Source organism: Typopeltis vanoorti, chromosome 11 (genome assembly GCF_054136105.1).
Source record: "Typopeltis vanoorti isolate ZY-2024b chromosome 11, IOZ_Tvanoo_1.0, whole genome shotgun sequence".
Lineage (NCBI taxonomy): Eukaryota > Metazoa > Arthropoda > Arachnida > Uropygi > Thelyphonidae > Typopeltis > Typopeltis vanoorti.
Genome location: NC_143559.1, coordinates 73,955,556 through 73,980,632, shown reverse-complemented (window position 1 = coordinate 73,980,632; position 25,077 = coordinate 73,955,556). Strand labels below are relative to the sequence as shown.

The following is a 25,077-nucleotide window of genomic DNA, read 5'->3' as shown; positions in this document are numbered from 1 at the left end:
ATTTGGCCAATCCGAACAGCAACTTTATATATATATATATATATATGCCAGCTACATGAGGGAAAGCTCATTCTAAGTTCGATTCTAGTCACAACTAGAGAAAATTTTTCCTGTGCCTTTCTCCAACTGGTTCCCTAGTTGGCAATGGCAAGCAGATTTTTTCTCCCAGAAATTTGGGCTATTTTGTCTCATAAATTCAAGAAAATCAACTGGAAAATCCAAGTTATTTCAGACAATTCTATATTGCATTAAGATTAGGAGCTATGAGATGGTGGCACTTGTCTGCCTCTCTTCACTGGAGGCTATTTAAAATTAGATATTCTTAAGCTAGCTATCTCTGATTGGCTATGGTGAAGTGTGACCTCCCCTCAAGCTCCAAATTTATACAGGACTAAAACAGTTCACCTACTCTCGATGGGGAAAGGCATTAATAAAGATTTATAAACACACATCTCCCCCTCCACACACACACACACAGATGGGACTGTCCACTTGGCATCTGTGTTCTGCTCTTGGGGGAGGGACTTTTTTATGTGCAACTCACTGCATGCCTCATCTGGCTTTTTGCCAGAAAGACATCACAGAAATCCTCAATTCAGCTCCAAACACAGGTAATCATACTTACTCATCTGGCATCTTTCCAGCATTATGAAGGCAGTTCTTTATACATAAGTGAGAGATGGGTAGGTGAGATCCCCTATTACTCTTGAATATAATGGACAGGATCATTGGCTGCCAGTTTCTTCACTACCAGGAGGCCCACAAATTAATTAGTGATCACCAACGTGGATTCTTCCACTCTCACATACAGAGATCTGCTGTAGTGGATTCTTCCACTACAGCAGATCTCTTAGCTTGCCTTGCCCCACCTTTGGACACAAGGCATTAAAAAGTATGAAAATATTGTAATTGTAACTACACTAAATGTGAGCAGATATCCTGAAAATATCAAACATTAAGATAATATTCCAATCTCCAGTCAAGCCTGGTTTTCTCTTATTGGGCTGACATGTTACCAAAACACAATTCTGTCTTATTTCCCAGAAGAAAGATCTTCAATAACATTCCAATCTCCATCCGCAATCGGTTTTCTCTTATTGAGTTCACTTTCATATTTAGCCCATCCTGGCAGAGACACACATGCCCTCAGCCTCCATAAGACTTGGTATCTTCTTCTTTCATTTGAAAACACAGCTTCTCACCAGCATGGCTTCTGACACTTTATGAATCCCAAATCTGGTTGACCTTCATATACTGGGCAGTTTGCCACATTCCCTCCGATCAGTTTTCATACATGAAAAAATGTATACTTTCAGCCAATTCCAAAAAAAAAAAAAAGAGGGGGGGGGGAATGATAAAAGTCAACCAACAATCTATCATCCTATTTACTACCTTACTTCACAGCTTTCAAAACCATGGAGGACATCACCATCCAACTGCTTCACTACCAAGAAGCCTACCAGCTAATTGATGACCAGCAATACAAATTCTGCCATTCTTACTCCAGGCTGTGTTCATTCACTCACTCTCTTCCTTTTATACATATCTGAGCTGCTTTCACTCAACTTTAATTTTGCTGATAAGAGTGCATTCCAATCTTCTTAATTTGTCCCACTAAAGAATAGCAGGGAAATCAGATTTTAATGCATCACTGGTTATGAATGATTTTTAATTTTCACAAGAATAATCAAATAATTTTCTCTTACTTTTGATAACACCTGGATCCCCAAACATGGTCAGACTGTTCTTCTTGGGCTGACTTATATCTCCAGTCTTTCATGGTACAAACACATTTGAGCCTCCAAGAATCTTGGTGTACTTTTCTACCCTAGACTCTTTGGGTGGTGCACACCCCAAATGTGTGAGCAGTGTTTTATGGTTGGACAGTTTTAGGATTTATAAAGAGTTAAAAGTCATACAGGCCAATCAAAAAACACTGCTCACACATTTGGGGTGGTGCAGCACCCAAACCTCTCTATGACTGCTTGATTGTCTGATTAATCAGTGACCCTTCTCTTGCAAATACACTTCAATCATTGTCTCACAAACTTTCTCTTTTCCTATGTCTCTTCTATACATACTTTTGAGAGCAGTGGTCTGCAGAATGGACACTATCGCCACTTCTCTTTCTTTATAGATGTAATAACAAGAGCAGCCATTAGCTAACATCCATTCCCTATCCATCTCCAAACTTACCAAATCAAACTTCTCATCCCCATCGCTTTCATTCCATCTACTTCTGTCCTTTGGGACGGTCTCCCTTACTCTGTCTTTCTCAAACTCTACAACCTTCAGCTGTTCAAGAAACATTAATAAAGTCCTTCTTTCTTCTTATCCATACGCACAGCACTGAGGGTGCTCTAAATCTTGTGATCTTTAGTGTGTATACAAAAAAAAAAAAAAACTCCTTCCTCCCTAATTTATTGCATTTAGCATTGCCCACACAATGCTACCGTGTTATAAGTTATGACTCCAACATTAAAGAGAAGTGTATTGATAGAAATATGCCAAACCTGAAAGCACTGTGTTTGAAACATATTCTTTCATCAATTTCCCATTAACTAAGAACACAGATTTATTCATCCCACAAATAATCAACTCAGTTTGACAGGACTGGAGTGGCATAGCAGATGACTCTTGGAAAAAATACCTTTATTTAAATGACAAATGAATCATCCCAACACAAATTACAAGATCATTCCAACACAAATGCACAAATTACAAGATCATTCCAACACAAATGCACAAATTACAAGATCATTCCAACACACAAAATTACCATAACTTTCAAATATTGTATAAATCTCTGGACTACTGTTTTTCCTATAAGGTGGAATTATTCATTCTGTCTGCACTCCAATTAATGATTCATCATTCCAGTTTTCCACCACTTGAAAATTGTGACAAACACAATCTCTCTCAATTATCCAGTTAGATTGGGAGATGAAAAGCAAATAATACAATAAAACTTCAGATATGGGTTTTGAATTTCTAAAAATATTACCTCTAATATTTTATATTCTTAAACTTGCAATAATAAATAATATTCCATGCCTTTTCAAAGTAAAATGAGTAAGGCACTCTTTTAGCCCTTTCTTGGAAATTTGTAGGCAGCCAATCTTCATCCCACACCATCACTTGGGCTAAGTAATGCAATGCTAGATAAGAAGCAATATTCCAGTTTATTTGTATATATATTTAAATACCGCATATAAAAATTTAGTTGTTTGCTGATGATGCAAAATTAGGTAGAGTAATAGTTAATCAAGATGATGGGGAGGGCTTGCAGGACGATTTAAGTAGGCTGTCAGTAAGGGAACAATATGGGCATCAGTTTAATGTGGAGAAATGTAAAGTAATGCATTTTGGGAAAAATAGATTACAAGACATGCATCATATTGATCGCACTGTACTTGGAGAAATAGATGAAGCTAGAGATTTTTAGGGGTGGTGGTAGACAGAAATTTAGAGGACATATTGCTAAGGTAGCCCATAAAATCACTTGGCTACTGAAGAGGACACTAACAAATAGAGATAAGGAAGTTGTAATTCCTCTTTATAAAGCCTTGATACTCCCACATCTGGATTACTGTGCTTAAGTCTGGTCCCCTGGGTTTCTTGAGAACATGGAAGCAGTGGAGAGGATTCAGAGGCGAATTACCAAGATGGTGAGTGGCCTGTGGAATGTGCCCAATGAGGAGAGATTGAAGGTGTGTGTGGATTGCAGAAGTTAGTTGATAGGAGAAAAATAGGGTATATGATAGAAACATTTAAGTTGCTTAAAGGATTTTACAGGATAGATGCAGGGGAAATGTTTCAGCACTTGGCTAGAGGGACCAGAACAAGGGGGGGGGGGGGTCATCCCTGGAAGTTGAATAAAGGTGTAGTTAGTAAGGGTGTGAGGAGTTTTTGCTTTGTGGGGAGTTGTGAATGATTTGAACAGGTTGCTAGAATCAGTTGTGAGTGCCTTGTCTATTAATGGGTTCAAGGACGGGGGGGGGGGGGGGAATGATAGATTGGGTCTCCTGCGATGGGTCTTCGAACTCCATGGAGGTGCCTGTATTATAATAATAAGAATAATATCCATGTATGTTTTACAGTGTTTAGCTTAATAAGACAGTGGGGGGGGGGGGGGAATAATAAGCTGTTAGCAACTTTCCCTCAATGAATCTTTGGACTCCTTGGAGGTGTCACATAATAATAATAATAATAATAACAATAATAAAATACAAACTTACTGTATATTTCATACAAATTTCAAACAAATACTTTCAACTGTATTAAACTATGAGCATCATTTTTAATCTAAAAATTAAAATAATAAACCCTAAATGTATCTATCTGCATATCATCCATGAATAGTTTTTTTTTTCCCCATGTGCACAAAAGAAATTTAAAAAACAGCTCCAGCTTACAAATACTACATATTATTTTGATGCAGCTTGGTTTTAGCTTTTGTGTGTGTGTGTGTGTGTGTGTGAATGAGATAGAAAGAGCATATATCAGAAATTAAAAATAATGTACTAAAACTTCAATATTTGATATAAATAGATTTATTCGGATTTAGCATCCCGGCGAACTGGTCGCAATGGCCGATCATGTGATCCTATTGAATATGTAAAAGTCATCATAAGTAACAAAACCAGAAGTAATACATAAATGTGTCTCAACGCACGCTGTTTCCTGTATCCGGGATCAAACATCTGACGTTGAAATTCAGGCATTTCTCGTTCTGTCCAGTCTTCGTTGGTTCGTCTGGTATATTTATAATAATCAAAATTATGTATGGGCTTACGGCGTGTTGATTTTTTAGGATCTCTCTCTGTGTAAGCTTTAAATCTATCACTAGACATTGAAAATGGATCACTAGTGAAAACAGTTTTGTCATAGTCCTTTCTTGAATGGATATTTCCTAATACATTATAAGCCTCAGTAATCTCACGAAATTTTTCTGCAGCAGCTGAGCATCCTTTATTTTTATCTGGATGAAACTTCAAGGACAGTGTATAATATGCGCTTTTAATATCATCCTGACTCGCATTCGGATGCACACCAAGGACACTGTATAGATTTCTGTGTTTTTCAGAAGAGAAGTAACGATGAAATTTATAGATATAATGGCTGCAACCGTTTTCAAAGAGCGTATAATCATATATTTTTCGTACACTGCCCATGTTTTGCCTATGTTCTTTATACTTGAAATCGAAAATAAACTTCGGTCTCAAATTTAAACATCTTGTAATCTCTTTACCAAAAATTAAAAAAATCATTATTCTAAAACGCCAAAAATTAATGAACTCATCAAGTATATTTCATCTAAATATAGTTCTATTTACATAATGCAGAATTAGTTAATATATTGTACAACACTCGAACGAATTACCCCAAACGAATAGCAGACTACGCCTAGTTACAATTACTACTTCCAGGTGGCGACAATTTGTTGTTGGATAACAGAAACAAATTGTCGCTATCTAGAAACAAATTACTACTTCCAGATGGCGACAATTTGTTTCTGTTATCCAAAGGTTCAAAACATTTTCCCATCCAAGTGAGATCAGCTCAGCTATACACAGTTTTATATATGGCTCAGTTGTCTTTCATAACCTAGACCACCACTGTCTTATTATTGAAAGTAACAAATATCATAAATTTCATTAATGGAACTTAGCCACTTCTGTCTATCTGGGAGAAACAAGAATACAGGAGCTTGTAAAATAAAACGTCTAGGCTACAATCCTCTGATTGTAGCCTAGACGTTTTAGGACTAATTTCATTCCTAACAACATATCTTCACACTATCGGGGAATATTTAATTCAGATAAGTGAAAGATAACAAATATTGTAAATCCAATGTATATTCAGACTCTCCTGCCACTAAATGAGTTTCACAATCTGCGTGGGAGAAATAAGAATACAAGAACTGAACGCAACTCACTAATAAAAACGTCTGATCTACATTCGCCACAATGCCATTCATTGTGGACAGTGCGTTCCTTTATTGAATTAGAAAATATCTAATGTAAATCGTGTTCATTACACATGAGATACAAATAAAGGTATATCCATCTTAATAGTGTAACTTGATAAGGAGAAGTAGTTTGCTGAAGGTATTTTCATTCATATCCAGTTTTTTATTACCATCGACAGCAGGTATATCAACAATAGATAAACTATCTCTCATCGTCCATTAAAACTAATTTCAATGAATGATACGGGTTATGAAGATTTTATTTATTTAATTAATCAGGCTTTGTAAAATGAAAAATTCATTATATGAAGGCGATCTACTGATAGTCTGTAGTCTGAAGTCCTTTCAGTAGTTTGTAAATTTCAGTCATGTCAGCGTTATTTCTCTTGCTTGCTAGAGTATGCAGTACACAAATTCTCAATCTGCCTTCATAATCTGTATTCCAAAATGCTGATATCATTTTAAGCACTCCCCTTTATACTAATTGAACTGAATAGGAATGTCGCCGAAAATTAGGTGACCAAACCTGCCAACAATAGACGTAGTGAAGTCTTATAAAGGCTTCGTCAGCAGAGAGACTTCCTTATTTTTTACATGTCAAGGTTAGTTTCAGCATTGCAATTATAAACTGAGTTGCATTTGCCTATGCTATATGACCCTAAACTTTAATTTCCTATCTATTAAAATTCCAAGATCCCAAGCCTAATCAATTCCCTCTAGCGTAATCCCAGCAATATAATCTGACATTGGTTATCTAATCAGAACAAACTGCACAGCATTACATTTATTAACAACGACGTTATATTTCTTGACAGTCATTTACACATTCCCATAATTCCATCCTGTAAGTATTGAATATCAGCTGCATTCTTGAGTACCTGCCTATCTTGGCATCAACAGCAAATAGTTGTATATCTCCTATCAAATATTTTCGAATGTCATTTAATACATACTGAATAACAACAGACCGGGGACTGATCTTTGTGGTACAGTACTGCTTAAATTAACTTTTGCAGACTCACATATCCCATATACCAGTTTTTGATATCGGCCAGTTAGCACTCCACATATTTTATTATTTATATGGGTACTCATGGGGTCAAAAGACTCATCGCAGGAGACCCACATTTTCCATTAACACAATACCTATCATGCATCACGTTAGGCTTATTCACACTTATGACTCACAACACAAACACCTCTGGCAATTCATTCCACTCATTCATCACTCCAGATAAAGAACCTAATCCACATACCCGTACTAACCACACTCGTAGGCAACTTCCAAGTGTGTCTCTTATTTTGTTTTCACCCTACTCCCCATTTGAAAAGTTTCTTTGTGTCAGTCTTATAGAAGCCCTTTAGTAACTTATAAGTTTATATAATATCCCCTTTCTTCCGACTTTAAGGTAAACTCTGAAGCTCACACACCTACAATCTATCCTCATATTGAACATTCCATAGACCTGACATTTCACTACCTCCTGGTCCCCTAGAAATGGAGGTAACCAAATCTTGCAATATGTCCGATAAATTTGAAATCTCTGTCCATCATCACTTCCAGATCATTAGCTTCATTAGTTTCCTGTAATCTATTATTATTACTTTATTCACATAATTGATACACAGTCAAAACAAATATCATTTAAACAACAATTTGACTGGTAATTCAGATTCTACTCAAGAATCTAAGAAAAGTCTGTCGGGTATTTACTAATTGTCTCCAGTTCTTCGTTGTTGTTATCACTGGGCACTGCGATATCAATAATCCACACTTGTCGATCTTCGATAATTGTGATATCAGGTCTATTGTGTTCCAAATGACGATCAGTTCTCAAGTCCCAGAGAATTTTTGCTGTTTAGTTTTCCAATACTGTCTCTATTTTATGCTGCCATCAGTTATCAGAAGTAGGAAAGAAATATATTTTGCATACATGAAAATGAATCATTTTGACCACTTCATCATGGCGGTATTTATAGTCAGTTCGCTATCTTGCTGCAGCAGTGAATAGATATTCTGGTCTCATCTATCTGATCGCATAATCTGCATTTGCTGTTATTATTGATGTTTAAATTTTTTGCTTTCATTACATTAGTATAGCGACTAATTATTATTATTATTATTATTATTATTATTATTATTCCTGATACCTCCAAGGAGTCCGAAGACTCATCACGGGAGGACATCTACAACTGTCTCTACACTTAACCGCTACTACGAATCATCTCCATCAACGCCATCTACCGCCTACCTCCAACACCACCACAACTAGTAATTTTTGTCTGTAAATTAGTATAGAAGAAATTTTTCTAAGACTTTTATCGACCGGTTCCCGAGTTAGTCGATCTCTGGCACGGGCAAGCGGGTATTTCCTCCTGGAAACTCAGGTTTTTCATCCCGTAAACTCAAAAAATCGACCGTAGAACCCACATTATTTCAGACATTAAATATGAGTGTTAGGATTAGGGACCAGGAGATGGCGGCACTTGTTGAGATGTCTCTCTTCACCACGTGCCTGTTAATTAGTGATAGCCTTGGGCTAGCTAACTCTGATTGGGTACCAGTGGAGATTGAACTGCCCACTCAGTCTCCAAATGTTAGATAGGGCTAAAACGGCTTCGCCTACTCCCTATATACGGGAATAAAAAGGCGTTAGCTGATTTTTTTTTACATTAGTTTGTAATATTTGTTCTTGAACTGCTAGACATCTCCAGTATCTCGAAGAAACTGGCAATATAAGGGCTTATTTTCCAGCGCACATATTGCTGTTTCATTTTTGTAATCGGATTTGTTTCCTATTGCTTTTAGAAGTCCCTGTTGTGTAATTGATTAAAGAACTAGCTCAGAACTATTCTCGAAGTAACTTTTTAAGCTAATTTCTTCTCCTTCCAGAGTCTGTCTCACTTGCAGTAGACCGCCATCCACCTATTCTCCTTGGTAGATACAAACGGTTAACATCACTTCATGGATGTAATGCATGATGAATAGTTATTAATTTTCTAGTTTTGCAGTCCGATTTGTCCAGGTCTTCTTTTGTCCAATCTATTATGCCAGCTGGGTATCGGATCACTGGTATACTCGTAGCACAAGAAACCATTGCTCTAATTATGTTCAATCGATTTATCTTTGTTTTCAGAATAAATATTTCTAACTCTTTTGCTGTATTTTGCTGCTGCCTATTGTTTAACTTTCGAGTAGAGAATATTACTGGTTTCTATTATTCCTAGATATTTATAATGTTCGTCAGTTGAAATTGCTTTATTTATTTCTCTTGATCAAAATTAAAATTGCTAGTGTCATTAATTTTTCCTCGTTTAATAGATAAAATTGCGCATTTATCTAAACCAAATTCCATTTTGATGTCCTGACTGAATTATTCAGTAAAGAGTCTATTTGCTGGCTCGATTTTCCATATAATTTCAAGTCGTCCATATAAAACAGATTGGAAATTTTAATATCATATTTAGGAATTTCATATTCAAGATTTGATTTCTTCAAAATCATAGACAAAGGTATCAAAGAAATGTTGAAGAGCAATCGTGATAAGGAATCACCTTGGAAAATTCCACATTTAATGTTAATATCTCCGAATCGTTCATAATTGACTATTAAAGTTGTTTTCCATGATTTCATAGCAGCAGCCAGATACAAACGTATGTTTTTGCTAATTCCAATATTTCTAGTGATTTTAGGATCCAGGAGTGTGGAATTATTATTATTGTTATAAAAATCTCCATGGACTCAAAGACTTATCGTGATAGGTCCACTGTTATACACGCAGTTTATCATACTGTGCCTTAAATATATTCACTGTCTCTGCACTCACCACACTCTCGGGCAAAGCATTCCAATCACTCACCACTCTCCATGCAAAAAACCTGATCCTCACTCCCCTGCTCACACCCTCCTTATACAGCTTCCAGGAATGACCTCTTTTTCTCCTGCTATCCTCGCCCATTCTGTGCAAAACCTCCCTGACATCAATCTAGTAACAACCTCTTAAGAGCTTATATGTCTCATATCTCCCCCCTCCTTCTATCCACCAATTTCTGCAAATTGCATTTTGTCAATCTGTCTTCATACTCTACATTCCAGAGACGAGAAACCACCTTAGTCAATCGCCTCTGAACTTTTTTCAACGCAATTTCATCTTTTTGAAAACCAGGCAACCAGATCTGTGCACAGTAATCCATATGTGGCCTGATCAAAGCCTTATACAAAGGAACCATAACATCCTTACTTCTACAAGTCAATGTCCTCCTCATCATTCCCATTATCCGCTGTGTTGTCTTCACAATTTTAGTAACATGTCCCCGAAATTTTAGGTCTTTGTCTACAATCACTCCCAGATCTCTCATCTCCTCTACTTCTTCATATTTTCACCGATTGTGTACTTTACATCCCATCTGTGCTTCCCAAATTTCAAAACCTTGCACTTTGAAACATTGAATTAACATCCCCACTCATTTACCCATTCAGCCAGTGCATACAAGTCCTCCTGCAAAGCTATAGCATCCACACTACTCCTGATAGCTCTCCCCAACTTTGCATCATCTGCAAACAACTGCACATCACCATGCAGACCTCTCCAAATATCATTTACATACAAATTAAACAGCAATGGACCCAAAACAGAAATTTTCCTCTTCTGGGATATCGCTCCTCGATAGACAACTCGCTTATACCTATCAGGCAGCCAATCTCCAATACAGCGAACCAATCTACTGTTAAGCTTTGACCCCATCCGTTCCAATTTAATTACCAGCTTTTCATGTGGCAATTTATCAAATGCCTTTGCAAAATCTAAATATACCACTGTATATGCAACACCCTTATCCAAAGCATTTGTCACTTTATTATAAAAAGTAATCAGGTTGCTAAAGTATGATCTTCCTTTAGTAAATCTATGCAGGCCGCTAAAAAGTATTTTTCTGTAGTCAGCCTAATTCTGAGTCTTATTCCTAACTAACTTCTCTAATACCTTGACCACAACTCCTGACACACAGACTGGTCTATAATTCAAAGCCTTACTCTTATCACCTCCCTTATCAATTGGAATAATTTTACCTTCTTTCCACTCTTTTGGAACTTGACCCAGTGAGCGACTAAAGTTGAAAACATATACAAAAGCTGTTGTTAACTCTCTGGCACTTTCCCTCAATACACGTGGTGAAATAGCATCAAGTCCCACAGCCTTATGTACATCAAATCTATTTAATTCCTCATATACCTCCTGTTCACTTACTAACAGTTCCTCCTCCTCCTTTCCCACTGCTTTCAAGTTCTGCATGGTGCCACATTCACAAGAATGAAATACCTTTAGAACTTGCTCACTAAATATCTCAACTATATCCTCTGCATCAGTTATCATTCCTCCGTTTCCACCAATCAATCCCATACTAAAATAATCATTCTTTATTCTACTGGCAACATATCGCAAAAACTCTTTAGGATTTTTTTTTTTTTTTTGCCGCTAACTGCTGCTCATACTGCATTTTTGCTACCTTTATCAAGCTAGTCACCTTCCTCGCATGCTCTTTGTACTTCTCATGCAACTGGTTGTTATAAACCCTCATTTTGTGTTTCTTCCATAATACCATCTTCTTCCAGATTGTATACCTTATCTCTTGATTCATCCATTTTACACCCACTCCATTTACCCTCTTAACCATTGGAATACACACTGATATTGCCTCCACCAAATAGTTCTTGAGTATGGCCCAAGCAGCATTGATATCCTTTCCATTTAGTTCCTCTTTCCAATTTATTATCGCAAGCTGTTTCCTGAGCTTTTCGTAATTACCAGTCTTATAATTCCACACATATCCCTTTCTAACAGACGTCCTCGAATGACTGGTCGCCCTGCACGTGATCACTCTCACCAACTGGTGGAAGATTTGACACCTCATTTATAATAACATCATCTGATGAGATGATCAAATCCAATACTCTTGATCCTCGTGTATCCTCCGCTACGTGCTGTCTAAGGTAATTATCTTTCAAAAACTCCAAAAATTCATTTTCTTTATCCCGGGATGAAGTCTCTTGCTTCTAGTCTATATTACCATAATTAAAGTCGCCCATAATGATAACTCGTTTCTTGCTAGCTAGGCCAATTTGTCCATACATTTCCTTCTCATTACCCTCCATATTATCAAGTCTATAGCAACAGCCAACTAAATATTTCATCCTGTTCAATTCTACCTCACACCATAATGCCTCAAAACAGTGACCACTATTGCATCTTGCAAATCCACCTTAGAGCCTTAGATGGGCACAACTCTGCTGCCATTAACAGTACTCCTCCTCCCTTTCTTCCGTGTCTATCTTCACGAAAAATATCACATCCGGTCATCTCTATTCCTGTTAGGATGTCATCTAACCACGTCTCACTTATACCAACAATTTTGGGACGAACAGACTCAAGCAAAGCAACAATTTCGTTCCCCTTATTTCGAATACTTCTAGCATTAGTGAATAAACATAAGAAATCATTACTGCTTATACAAGTCCTAAGAACGTTACTCGTACGATGTGACTCTTCAATACCTTCCCCAGTCACTTCCTCTATATTACCACCAATTCTACAACTTTCCTCACACCTAAACTCTTCCAACCCATCCCAATCTGTGTTTGCCAGCTTACACATTTACCTCTGAATTCAGCATCCGCATGTTTCATAAAGTTTCTCATCATCCACCCTGACTCCCTTCGTTTCCATGTTCGTGTTGTACCTCCACTCTCTCATCTACTTCATTCATAATATTCACCTCCCCATTTGCAAGTGAACAAATACCTCTCCCTACCCTACTTTTTTGCTCTTTCATATCACTTCGCACCACCTCAGATATATTTATTACAGTCATTACCTCTCCTGCCAGTAACAATCTCTCCAGCAGACTCACACCAAAACCATTTAAATGCGGCCCATCTTCCTTATACAATTCCATCCATCCCTCAAATTCCTCCAACACATTCAGAAAATGCACTCCATTCTCCGCATATAACTGCGCTAACCTATCATTCATAATTTTTGCTCGCCTCCTAAATTCATCACTATCATACCTTGGCAACACACCAACCACCTTTCGTACCAAACTCTTATCTTTTACTCTCCTTAATAATCTCCTTATATCCAATCTTGCATTTTCCTTGTTCCCATCCAAATCATTTGTTCCTACTACAGCCACCAACTCTTGTGTCCAACGCTTCATGTCCAACACTTCAATCACTCTCTCCATTCTTCCACCAGGAAAACAAACCTTTTGCATGTTCTCATTCACCACACCTCTAATAATGGAATCTCCATAGAGAGTCACTCTCGAATCATTCGATACATCTTTCGCGTGGCCATCTTTCCTTCTGCTCTTTTTCACTCTTTTATGTATGTCTCTAATTCTTTTCATCTCATTTCGCATGCAGTTCATCTCTTGCCTCATCATCATCATCAACTGCGCTTTCATGTCCGCATCTAATATATATTCCTGTCTGACATTTTTATGTAGTTTCATATGATGTCTTTGGATATTTTTGGTCGCGTAGCATCTACAGCACTCCTCACACTGATGTTCTGACGAGGATATCTAATTGATAATTAACTGACCAATTTTCCTTCTCTTGAGCAACATTCTGATCCTGTAATGGAAGCTGCTGATCATGTATTTAAAGAATGTTTGGCATAACAGCAGTAGGCCTGGATGTATCCCAAGACATTATCATCATCATGGATATACTGTCTTGATGTGAAGAACTGGCACAAGGTGAAACTGCAGCTCCAGGTAATAAGAGTGAGACACCAAGTTCGATATCTTTTATCACACTTTGTGCAACTTGAAAAGAAGTAGATGATTCAGGTGTTACAGAACAAGGAACTAATATTTAGCTATCTGTACTTATCCCTGATTCTATGTTATTTGAGTAAGTTTCAATTAACTCAACAGTATTAAGAATAGGGCCTGTGTAGCTCAGTGGAAGTGGCGCTTGCGTCCTCTGCGCTTGGCCGCTTGAAGTTAGACCTAGGTTCTAGTCTAGTCGCTCACTGGAGGAACTTTTTCTAAGCCTATCTTCGACCGGTTCCCGAGTTAGTCGATCTCTGGCACAGGCAAGCGGATTTTTCCTCCCGGAAACTCGGGTTTTTCGTCCCGTAAACTCAAGAAAATCGACCGTAGTACCCACATTATTTCAGACAGTCACAAATCTTGTTAGGGTTAGCTGCCATCTCTTGGTACCTAACCAAGAGATGGCAGCTAACCCTAACATATGTAACCCTAACCCTAACCAAGAGATGGCAGCTAACCCTAACTAATTATAGCAGCCTCTTCATCGGCGGCTGCTATAATTAGTGATAGATATGGGCCATCTATCTCTGATTGGCTACCGGTGGAGATTGAACTGCCCACTCAGTCTCCAAAAGCTAGATAGGGTACAAAGGCCTCGCCTACTCCCTATTAGGGAATAAAAAAGCGTTAGTTGATTTTTTTTTTATATTAAGAATAGGCATCGTATTCATTACTGGGATTGACAATGAATCTTGGAACAAACTGTCAAAAGATGTTGTCAGCGCCTGTGATCCCTCAATTTCTATTAATGTATCTTCACTTTGTTGTGATTCTTTTACCAATACTGAACTCTGTACAGATGGAAATGGGTTCTGAGTTGGACTAGGATATATATATATGAATTAGAAACAGAAATCTCATTTAATGGATAATCAGTTCCTGACAGTTCTAACCTTCCTTCACTTGTGAACGACTTTATTGACCTATTGGTATCTTCTGGCGTGTCTAATTCATTTACTTTTGATGAGACATTTGCCTTCATGCCTTTACTGTTAGAACCATGAAAATATCTACTCCGAGGTCTTTCTCTTTTCTTCTTAATTACCGGTAGCAATTCTGTGCTGCATTTTTTCGGTTGTACCTTAGCAAGTAACAAGGCCTGGTTACTTAAGTCATGTTCACTCTTCTCCTGAATATCAATACTGGAAGTTTCCCGCTGTACAACTTCTGTACAGATCTCAACATTCAGAGTTTTAGCAGCACTAAGCAGCGTAGCAAGTTGATCCTGCAAAATGATCACTTCACCCTTGTACATAAAATCTATTTTCATTTTTAAATCCGTGTATTTTATATCTTTGAGAATAACAACTCGATGTCTATAAGAGGTTTCAAGAAATATGCCATAAAAGAAAGAACTGCAGGCAGACAACACTATTTTGTGTGCTTTAAGTCTCTTACCGTCACATACTAAAGTCACATCTACAAAAGTTTCAGTAAACAGTAATTCATTAAAAGTAGTTAGTACATTCATAACATTATACCTTAATGCAATTCTGTTTAATTATTGTAAAAAAAATCGCATCTCTATAATTCTAGAGATGCGACTTAGTCGGTCACTGGCGAATTAGAGTCAGGAAAAGATATGTTCAGTTAATGGAAAATTGTTGCCTCTACTGTAAAAACAATAGTTCAACTCACGTAAATGCTAAAATCACTTAATCATCATGGAAACCTGAAAGAGGACCGAAAACGAACACTGGAAATTAATCAGTAATCTTCAAGAAAGACTAATGAAAAATAAGTAGTGTGAGGAAAGGAAAAAAAATTCACACATACAATTATTTATTTCTTGCTCAGTTATTCTGGCTAGAAAAATGTAGTTAACTGATTTTTGAAGTAAAATATAGAAAATAAAAATTACAAGTCCTAATAACAAATCTACCAGAATTCCAAAAACCGAAAGTCGCACGTAGCCTCAATACCATGATGTCATTGGGGACAGATGGCCTGGGAAAACCTGAGCACTGTGGGAAGAAATTAGTAAAGAGTACCAAATAGATGGGTATCTAAAGGATGTACTCAACTAGATTTTTTGGTTATTTACAGAAATATTGTTCTTCCAACTCATGTTTGAGTGTGTGTTGTGCTGTGTATATAAAATTCAACTACGATGAAGAGACAAGAGACTATTTTTCCAGTGGCATATATTCCATTAAGGGGATAATAAATCCCTCATTATTTTAAGGCCAGATATGAAACTTGGAGATCAAAATCTAATCCAAGAGTTTCATGCTGAAGAATTATTGGCAAGTCAAAGCATAAGTCAACACCTGGATGGTACAACACTGGGGAAACTGGGAGCAAAGGTGGAGCAAGCTTCATCACTATCCTTAATATTTTCTCATAATGAAAAACGCAGCTCCTAAAGATGTATTACTGTTTTACATTATGAGGAGAAATCACTCTACCGAGACCGGTTTCGACCTTTATTGAGGTCTCATCAGTGAGTAGGTAGACCTGGATAATACCAAGGTTTAGGTGAACCGAACTTTCATATATACCTCTACTAACGAATTGCCAGACCAGTGTACCCCCACCTCCCAGGTGATGGCTTACACTTGGACTGGACGACAGTTCTTCGGCATGGAACTCTTAGATTAGATTTCAATAGATTTTCATTTCGAGTTTCGTATCCGGCTTTAAAATAATGAGGGATTTATTATCCCCTTAACTTAATTTATGCCACCGGAAAAATAGCCTCTTGGCTCTTCATCATAGTAATAGTAATATATGGGTACACCGTTCTGGCAATTCGTATAGTAAAGTATGTAAGTTCGGTTCACTTAAACCTTCTACCTACTCACTGATGAGACCACATACAGGTTGAAACCGGTCTGGGTAGTGACCTCTCCTCATAATGTAAAACAGTAATACATTTCCTAGGAGCTACGTTTAACATTATAAGAAAATATTAAGGATAGTGATGGAGCTTGCTCCACCTTTGCTCCGAGTTGCCCTAGTGGTGTACCAGCCAGGTATTGATTACGCTTGGACTCACTGATAGTTCTTTGGCATGAAACGCGTATCCGGCTTTAAAATAATTGATTTATCATCCTCTTAACTTAAAATTCAACTATTTTGGAATATATTTTTTGGAATATTCGCATTTAGAAGAGTCATTCTGGAAAGACTGTAAATAATTTAGATTATCATCAGAATTTCTAGACTACATGCAAAAGTTGTTGTAATCCATTCAAGCTCCGTTAATTTTAATTAATTTTTAAATGCTGTTTGCTTTTTCTCTTGACTGTAAACTAATAATACCAATAGTCAAAACATTTTGTAAAAAAAGATAACTTTAACTAGCAAAAGTAATGAAGTTTAAGATCTTAATGTAGACGAATCAAAATATTCGGATGAGTTTTGTATATGAGAGAAAAAAGGTGTGTTTGAGGGACACCAGAATATAATTAAATTATTCAGAAAACTTTAAACGCTGCACCCATCTAGACTCTACTCTAATCGATGAATTTCCATAGTCTTTTAACAGGAAAGAAATACAACAAACTGTATTAGAAAATTACTATAGTTCGCCCACCGATTTGAGGTCCCTCGACACTTCTGTGCATGTCAGAAAAAGGAGAATCCATTCCGATAATAGGGTAATCAGTCTGTCTGATGGGATGTAATAATAAACAAACTGAGTTTGTTTATTATTACATGTCGGAAAATTTAGCTTTTCTTTTACGAACATTGCTGTTTTTAAAGTGTAACTATTTTGCTTGTATAACAGTTGGAAAAATGTACGTAGAGTGTTAATACATGCAAATACTGTGTTCTACATAAAACAGTGTCACTTCGCTCCATGATAAGTTTCCTTTTATTCTGGGACTTTTTAAAACAAAATCCGATTTCATGAAGTATTTTCCTTAAAGTTTCTCTTTTCCAAGGAAAATTAATTTTTTCTTTAAGCACAGGAATCAATTTCGGAACAGTTGGCACTCTTTTCTCGACCACATAAAATTCGTGAATAGCTCTTCTTATAACGTCGACATAAAAATCATTCAAAGCTACGGTTTCGATGGTTTTCTTTCTCTGGTGGTTTTTTTTTAGGAGATTTAAATTTTAGCTTACCTTCACCTTTTGATTCCCTACGAATTCTTTTAACAGTCGACCCCGATACGCCCGCAATTGCACTTGCACGTTTTATGACTTGAGAAAGGGGAACAAGAAGACGGCCTTCTGACGATTCTTTTTCGCAGAATGTCAGCACATTATTGAATATTCTTTTGCAAGAACTACTGAGACGTGTAACAATAGAACTTGTTAACTGTACTGGATCCATCATACAAATTAATAATAAAAAAATAATGCAAAATGAGAACGACAAAAATCAAGCTAGTACTAGTACAGCGACAGACAAGAAAGCACATGATTTCGCATGTTGGCGACCAATTCATACATCCTTCATTTCTTTCTCCCCTTCAGCATGAATCGACTATTCTTGGCATCAAGCCAAGAAGAGATCTAGAAATGGTGGGCGAACTATACTGCCATCTATAGATATCCAAAGACAAAACTTGACTACAATAATGGATGTTTGTCAACTTGGGTAAATTTTAAGATATCTTATCTCAAAAACATCACCCACAATTCCATAGGCAAACCAAAACACAAACACCACATAATGGTGTTTTGGTTTGCCTATGGAAATTGAGATGGGGAACATATGTCACAGAGACATATGTTCCACGGAAATTTCCAAATACATAACGTCACGATTTCTTATCTCGAAAATCACCCACAATGAACGTGAAACAAACACACCACGCGATGTCCCTGAAATACCCCAAACTGTATTGGAAAATTAGTACTGCCTTCTATAGACATCCAATGACAAAACTTGATGACAATGACAGATGTTTGTCGCCCTGGGAAAATTCTAAGATATCTTATCACAAAAACATCACCCACAATTCCATAGGCAAACCAAAACACCACGTGATATCACAGAGGCATAGATTCCCCAGAAATTTCCAAACACATAACGTCACGATTTCGTATCTCTGAAATCACCTACAATGCTTATTGCGAACCAAACACACTATGTGATGCCCCTCACAGAAAGGGGGGGTGGCCCCAAGCGAAATTCCAAACATTCCATCTTTATCTTATCACTATCGATCACCCATAATGCCATGCGCAAACCATTTACTTATCGACATCTCATAACGCACACATTGCACGACACTGACGTTGCTTTCCCATTCACCCTACCCCTATTTTGTTCATAGTGTCCCACCAATATTGTCACGAATCCTTATCCACTAATATTTCTTTCTTTTCCATTCAAAACAATAGCGTCACTTCCATAAGCGAACCAAACTAACAACGTGACGTCAGTCACACATATGTACCCCAGAAAAATTTCAAACAATCCCAACTCATGACGTCACACACAATGACGTCATCATCTGAACAACCACTCACGTCACGATTCCTTATCTTATCTTGAACTGGTCAATAGTGGCTACACTTCTACTACCGACAAAGCACTAAAGATTCTGGCAAACTTTTCACACATTCGCCACTATTCAAACAAAAATCTTCTTCTCACTCCTTTCCTTACGACACTTTTACTCAAATTAAATGAATGTCTTCAACTTTTCCTCACATTATTCATGTACTGAAATATTTCATCCACCTCATTCCCTATAAATCCCCTAAGCAACTTATATATCTATATCCCCTTAACCACCGATCAACCAATCTCTGTAACCCACAAAACGTCTATTTCTGCACATATGGAGCATTATACAGTCCTGCCACCATCTTAGTCACTTGCATCTGAATCTGTTCCACCTTGTCCACATCTCCAAGAAAACCACGTCACCAAATTTATGTACAATAATATCCAGAGGCCTTCACAAAGGCCTTCACAAAGCCTATTAAACAGGAATAAATCAGATAATCCAATGAGCAATTATACACTTCTGCATGCTTGCTGAATTTCAACATCTTATCCACCAAAAATACCTCAAATCCCTGGCTTCATCAATTCTTCAAGTACCGTCCTATAAATATTGTACAAGACTGGTAATCTTTTCACTCCAAAGTACATAGCCTTATTTTGCCACATTAAATTGTCATTCGTTCCCCATTGCCCATACTGGTACATTTAAGTCATCCTGTAAAATATCAATATAATTTTTGTTGACTGTTCCTCTGTCTAATTTTGAATAATCTGCAAACAACAAAATATTTCTTCTCAGATTATTTCCTATATCATTAATAAATGAATTAAACAGTAGTGGTCCATGTACAGATTCCTGTGGCATGCCAGTAGCAACAGCTTTTCTACATGATTGTGCACCTACATAAACTACTCTCTGAAATCTGTCAATCACTCTCTTATCCTTAATACCAATAGCATATCCGTATCTATTTGATGTAACTTATATATCAGGATTCCCTATGGTATACTATCAAAAGCATTTATTAAATTCAACAGTATGACAGTGTAGCCATTATCTTTATCCAACTTGCTAGTCACCTTATTATAGAAAGTGCGTAGATTACTAAAGCCTGACCTATCCTTCACAAAGCTATGCTTCCGGTATATAAACCCCATTCCTATACACCCAGTTCTGAATTTTTTTTATCTTTAACCACCGTCTCTAACACGCTAAGACCATGAAAGTGTGTAGGTGATCAGCCAGCCACGACAAATGACACATTCGGTAGCTCACAGCGTTTAAGGACATCTCCAGACACAACTGGGCATAGAATGACCCATCTATCTTGCGCCGGTAATAAGTCCACGATCAAAGTTGCTAAGATCGCCACATTTACAGATGTTCGACGATTCCGATACACTGTTGGGGAAGCCCCGATGATTACCTATTTGCTGTCTGCATTCGGTTTGGGTACGTTTCACTCCGCTCGGGCTTGGCCAGTGTCATCTTCGAAGCAAAGTGTGAGAGATACTGCAAATGTTTGATGGTTCTTGAGATGATGTTTAGGGCCTCCTTTGATGAGTCTAAGGACTCCTTGGAGTAACCCATAAAAGCCTGTGAGCTCAATGGAAGTGGTGTTTACACTCAGCACTTAACAGTCCGAAAAAGGAACGTCACGAGTTCGAATCTAGTCGCCTACTAGAGGAACTTTTTCTAAGCCTTTTTTTAGCAGGTCCTGAGTTAATTGAACTCTAGCACGGGCAAGTGGGTTTTTTTCTCCCGGAAACTCGGGTTTTTCGACCCATAAACTGAAGAAAATCGACCATAGACCTAAATTATTTTCAGACATTAGAAATATTGTATTAGGGTTAGGTACCACGAGATGGCGGGACTTACCTATCTCTGATTGGCTACCAGTGAAGATTTAACTGCCCATTAAGTCTCCAAAAATAGATAGGGCTAAAACGGCCTCGCCTATTCCCTACACAGGAATATGGCTGATTTTTTGACACACACACACACACACACACACACACACACACACACACACACACACACACACACACACACACACACACACACACACACACACACACACACACACACACAGATCATTCATGAAGATGTGGTCTTTTTTTGATGCATGAGAATGAGTAAAAGGCATGACATAAGAAACTTGAAGCATGGTATGATTGTTGATGCCAGACGTGCTGGTGCAAGTGAACACACATTCACTCCTTTTGACTTTCCTCGCAAAACTAGGTTTTGTTTATTTTCAGAGTGGTGTAACAGACATCGGTAGTCTTATGGACAGAAACAGCTCATTTATCCATGGGGTCAGAGAAGAATGGCAGGGATTGTGAAACACAAACAGTGAAATCACAGCTCAGTACAAAACTGGGGGTCAGAACATTATCAAAAACCGCAAAGTTCTTCTCATGCTGTCATTGATGGAGGGGGGGGGGGTTCAGGTAGGAAGACTATCCGAGTCCCAATGCTGTGAGCCAATAAGTTGAAGTTACATCTTGAGATCAAGTGATCAACAATGACACTGAACAACATACCACTGAAAAATTGTCGCCTGATCTATCGAGCCACGGTTTGTATACTCACCATTGAGTGAGATCGCGTTGTTGAATAGTGCGATAGAAAGAGCAAAACAACAGCTAGAGTGCATGAACAAAAGTAGACTGAATGAACCAACCAATAATAAAAGGTATGACAGGAAAAAATAGACGTATGAATGTGAACATGAACAAAATGAAGGATAGAGTGCTGTATGGAGACTCGTTAGTACGAGGTGTGTTAGTAGAGGATTTGACAAAATCGTACCAACATGGTGCGACCATAAAGGACGTAACTGCGTCTATTAGAGAGCAAAAGGAAAGGGTGAAAGAAATGATTGTTGTGGCAGGTACGAATGATTTGAAAGGAGATAAAATGGAAATGATAGAAGACCTGAATGAATTGTTTGAGGTAGCAAAAGAAAAGAGTGAGAGAGTTAGAATGATTAATCTTTTGCCACGGTATGACAGTGAAATGTTTAAAAGGAGGGCTATAATAGCAAATGACTTTATGCGTGGGTTATGTATGACGAGTGGTGTGGAATTTGTGGATGTGTGGAGTGAGTTTGATGGGTGAAAGGATCTATATAAGATGGATGGCTTGCATTTGAATGGTTACGGTGTAAGAAGACTTGAGAAAGTGTTGCTGAATGTAGTGGATGTGCAAATTCAGGGAAACTAGATTTGTTAGGGGGGGGGAGTAGAGATACAGTCCTTATGGAGGCAGTTGAATGTAAGAATGAATATAATATGCCAGAGCAAATAAGGACAACAAATCTGAGTGGGATAGTTAATATAAGGCATCAAGGTAGGGTTGGGGCTAATGGGGGTCTTAAATTCATGTACACTAATACTAGGAGTATTAGGAACAAGAAGGAAGAGTTTTTGGCCATGGTTGGCACTTCCAGACCACAGGTTATAGGTATTAGTGAAACATGGCTGACTGTAGATGATATAACTAGTGGGATTGAATGTGATGGGTATAGTGTGTTCAGGAATGACAGAGAGAATAAAATGGGGGGAGGAGTATTGTTGATGATAGCTGATGAGCTCCAGCCAAGGAGAATAGAAGTTGAATTGCAGGATAGAGAAAAGAGCACATTTGAGGCCATTTGGTGTGAGATTGTGGCTAGCAGAACTAAATATACAATTGGGTGCTGCTATAGACCAGGTGATGGAAAAGATGGTGGTGACAGTATGCACAAGGAAATAGAAGAAATGGGTGGAAGGAGGGTGATTATTATGGGAGATTTCAACTATGGTCGCATTGATTGGAGTGAGGAGAGGACACACGGGAGGAAGGAACTGGATTTTATGCGGTTATTAAGGGATAACTATCTGCGACAGCATGTAATGGAAAATACTAGGGGTCAGAGAGTGCTTGACTTAGTAATTACATCTGAGGATTTGGCTGTAACAAATATGACCACATTGCCACCAATCGGTGAGAGTGATCATAGGGTTTTAACTTGGGAGGTGGCTAAAGGTGTAGAATTTTCAATTAAGACAGGGTACATGTGGAATTATCGGGCTGGAAAGTATGACAAGCTTAGGAGTTTGATTGGTTCAGTGCCATGGCATGTACAACTGCAAGGACTAGAAGTTGATAGTGTATGGGAGGTAGTTAAGAAGTGCTTGCATGAAGCAATGGCTGACTGTATACCTAGAGTCCGAATAATAAATCAAGTAGGGGTTAAATGGATGAATAACACCATTAAGCTTGAGTTGCAAAAAAAGAAACAACTATGGAGGGAATTTAAGGAGAAGGGTGACCGGCAGGCACATGAACGATATAAAGCGCAGGCCAGAAGGGTGACGAGTGTGGTAAGAAAAGCAAAAAAGGATTACGAAAGAACATTGGCCATGCAGGCTAAAGAGAATCCTAAACAGTTTTTTAGATATGTAGCAAGTAAAAGGAAAAATGTACATGGCAGATTGATTTTAAAGAATGCCGATGGTAGGGAGGTACCTGAATCAGTTGAGATAGTTGAGTTACTGAGTGAGCACTTTGCAAAAGTATATCATCCAGGTGGTGACATTGCAGAAACGAATACACCAGTAGATTATACGGGAATTGTGGTGAATGAAGTGGAGGTGAGTAGTCTATTGCATAACCTCAATGTCAATACATCTGTGGGATTGGATGGTATACCAGCTCGTGTTGTACGAGAAGCAGCTAAAGAATTGTCAGTACCCTTGACCATTTTGTTTAATTTGAGTCTCCGGTCTGGGTTAGTCCCGAGCGGGTGGAAAGAGGGGAAAATAGTTCCACTGCATAAAGGTGGTTCCAAGACTGCTGTTGTAAATTACCGACCGATTAGCATATCAGGAATCATTGTCAAGGTCTTAGAGAAAATAGTCAAGAGGAAAATACAAGATTGGATAGAAGAAAATGGGATACTGTATCAGGGACAGCATGGTTTTGTGAAGGGTAGGTTATGCCTCAGTAACTTGCTCACGTATTATAACACAGTGACGGCTGAACTGGATAAGGGTAATGGGTTTACGGTGATTCTACTGGACCTTGCCAAGGCCTTTGACAGGATTCCACATGGAATTCTAATCAGTAAATTGCAGCATATGGGAATGGACATGGGGTTGGTGAGATGGATAGGAGGGTGGTTGAAGGAGAGATATTAGAGAGTGGTTTACTAGGGAGTAGAGTCCACAAGACGGCCTGTGACTAGTGGTGTGCCACAAGGATCTGTTCTTGGACCACTGCTGTTTAATTTGTTCATAAATGATATAGGAAATGATCTGAGAGGAACAGTTCATTTGTTTGCGGATGATGCGAAGTTGGGTAGGGCAATAGTGAATGCAGATGACGTCAAAATTTTGCAGGATGATTTGGATAGATTGGAGGTCTGGGCTAAGGAGAATGGATGTCAGTTTAATGTGGCAAAATGTAAGGTTATGCATTTTGGGGTGAAAAGATTGGCGGCAGTTTACTGCATTGGTGGAACCCTGCTCCAGGAAATTGATGAGGCACGAGATTTAGGAGTGTTGGTAGATAAGGAATTGAAATTTAGGGGACACATTGCAAAAGTGACCAAAACAGCTCATCAAATCACTTGGTTGCTGAAGAATACGTTGACAAGCAGAGACAAGCAAGTTATTGTTCCTCTGTTTCGAGCCTTGATAAGACCCCATCTAGACTACTGTGCTTAGATTTGGTCACCTAGGTTTCTTCTTGATGGGGAGGAGGTGGAGAGGATCCAGAGGCGAGTGACCAAGATGATAGCAGGTCTGTGGAATGAACCGTATGAGAACAGGTTGAGGATTTGTGGGTTGCAAAAATTGGTTGATA

General features: G+C 38.1%; 1 protein-coding gene across 1 annotated transcript; it reads right to left on the bottom strand.

The window, feature by feature from the left end:
- Window positions 1-4,166: 4,166 nt before the first annotated feature.
- On the bottom strand, window positions 4,167-5,382 carry LOC150101743 (uncharacterized). Its single transcript, XM_090400700.1, has one exon. The coding sequence runs from the start codon at window positions 5,268-5,270 to the stop codon at window positions 4,554-4,556; it is 717 nt and encodes a 238-aa protein (XP_090256826.1). The 5' UTR covers window positions 5,271-5,382; the 3' UTR covers window positions 4,167-4,553.
- Window positions 5,383-25,077: the final 19,695 nt, after the last annotated feature.

Bases quoted from the DNA above. Each gene is read 5' to 3' on its own strand.
- LOC150101743 (XM_090400700.1), bottom strand. From the start codon at position 5,270: ATGATTTTTTTAATTTTTGGTAAAGAGATTACAAGATGTTTAAATTTG.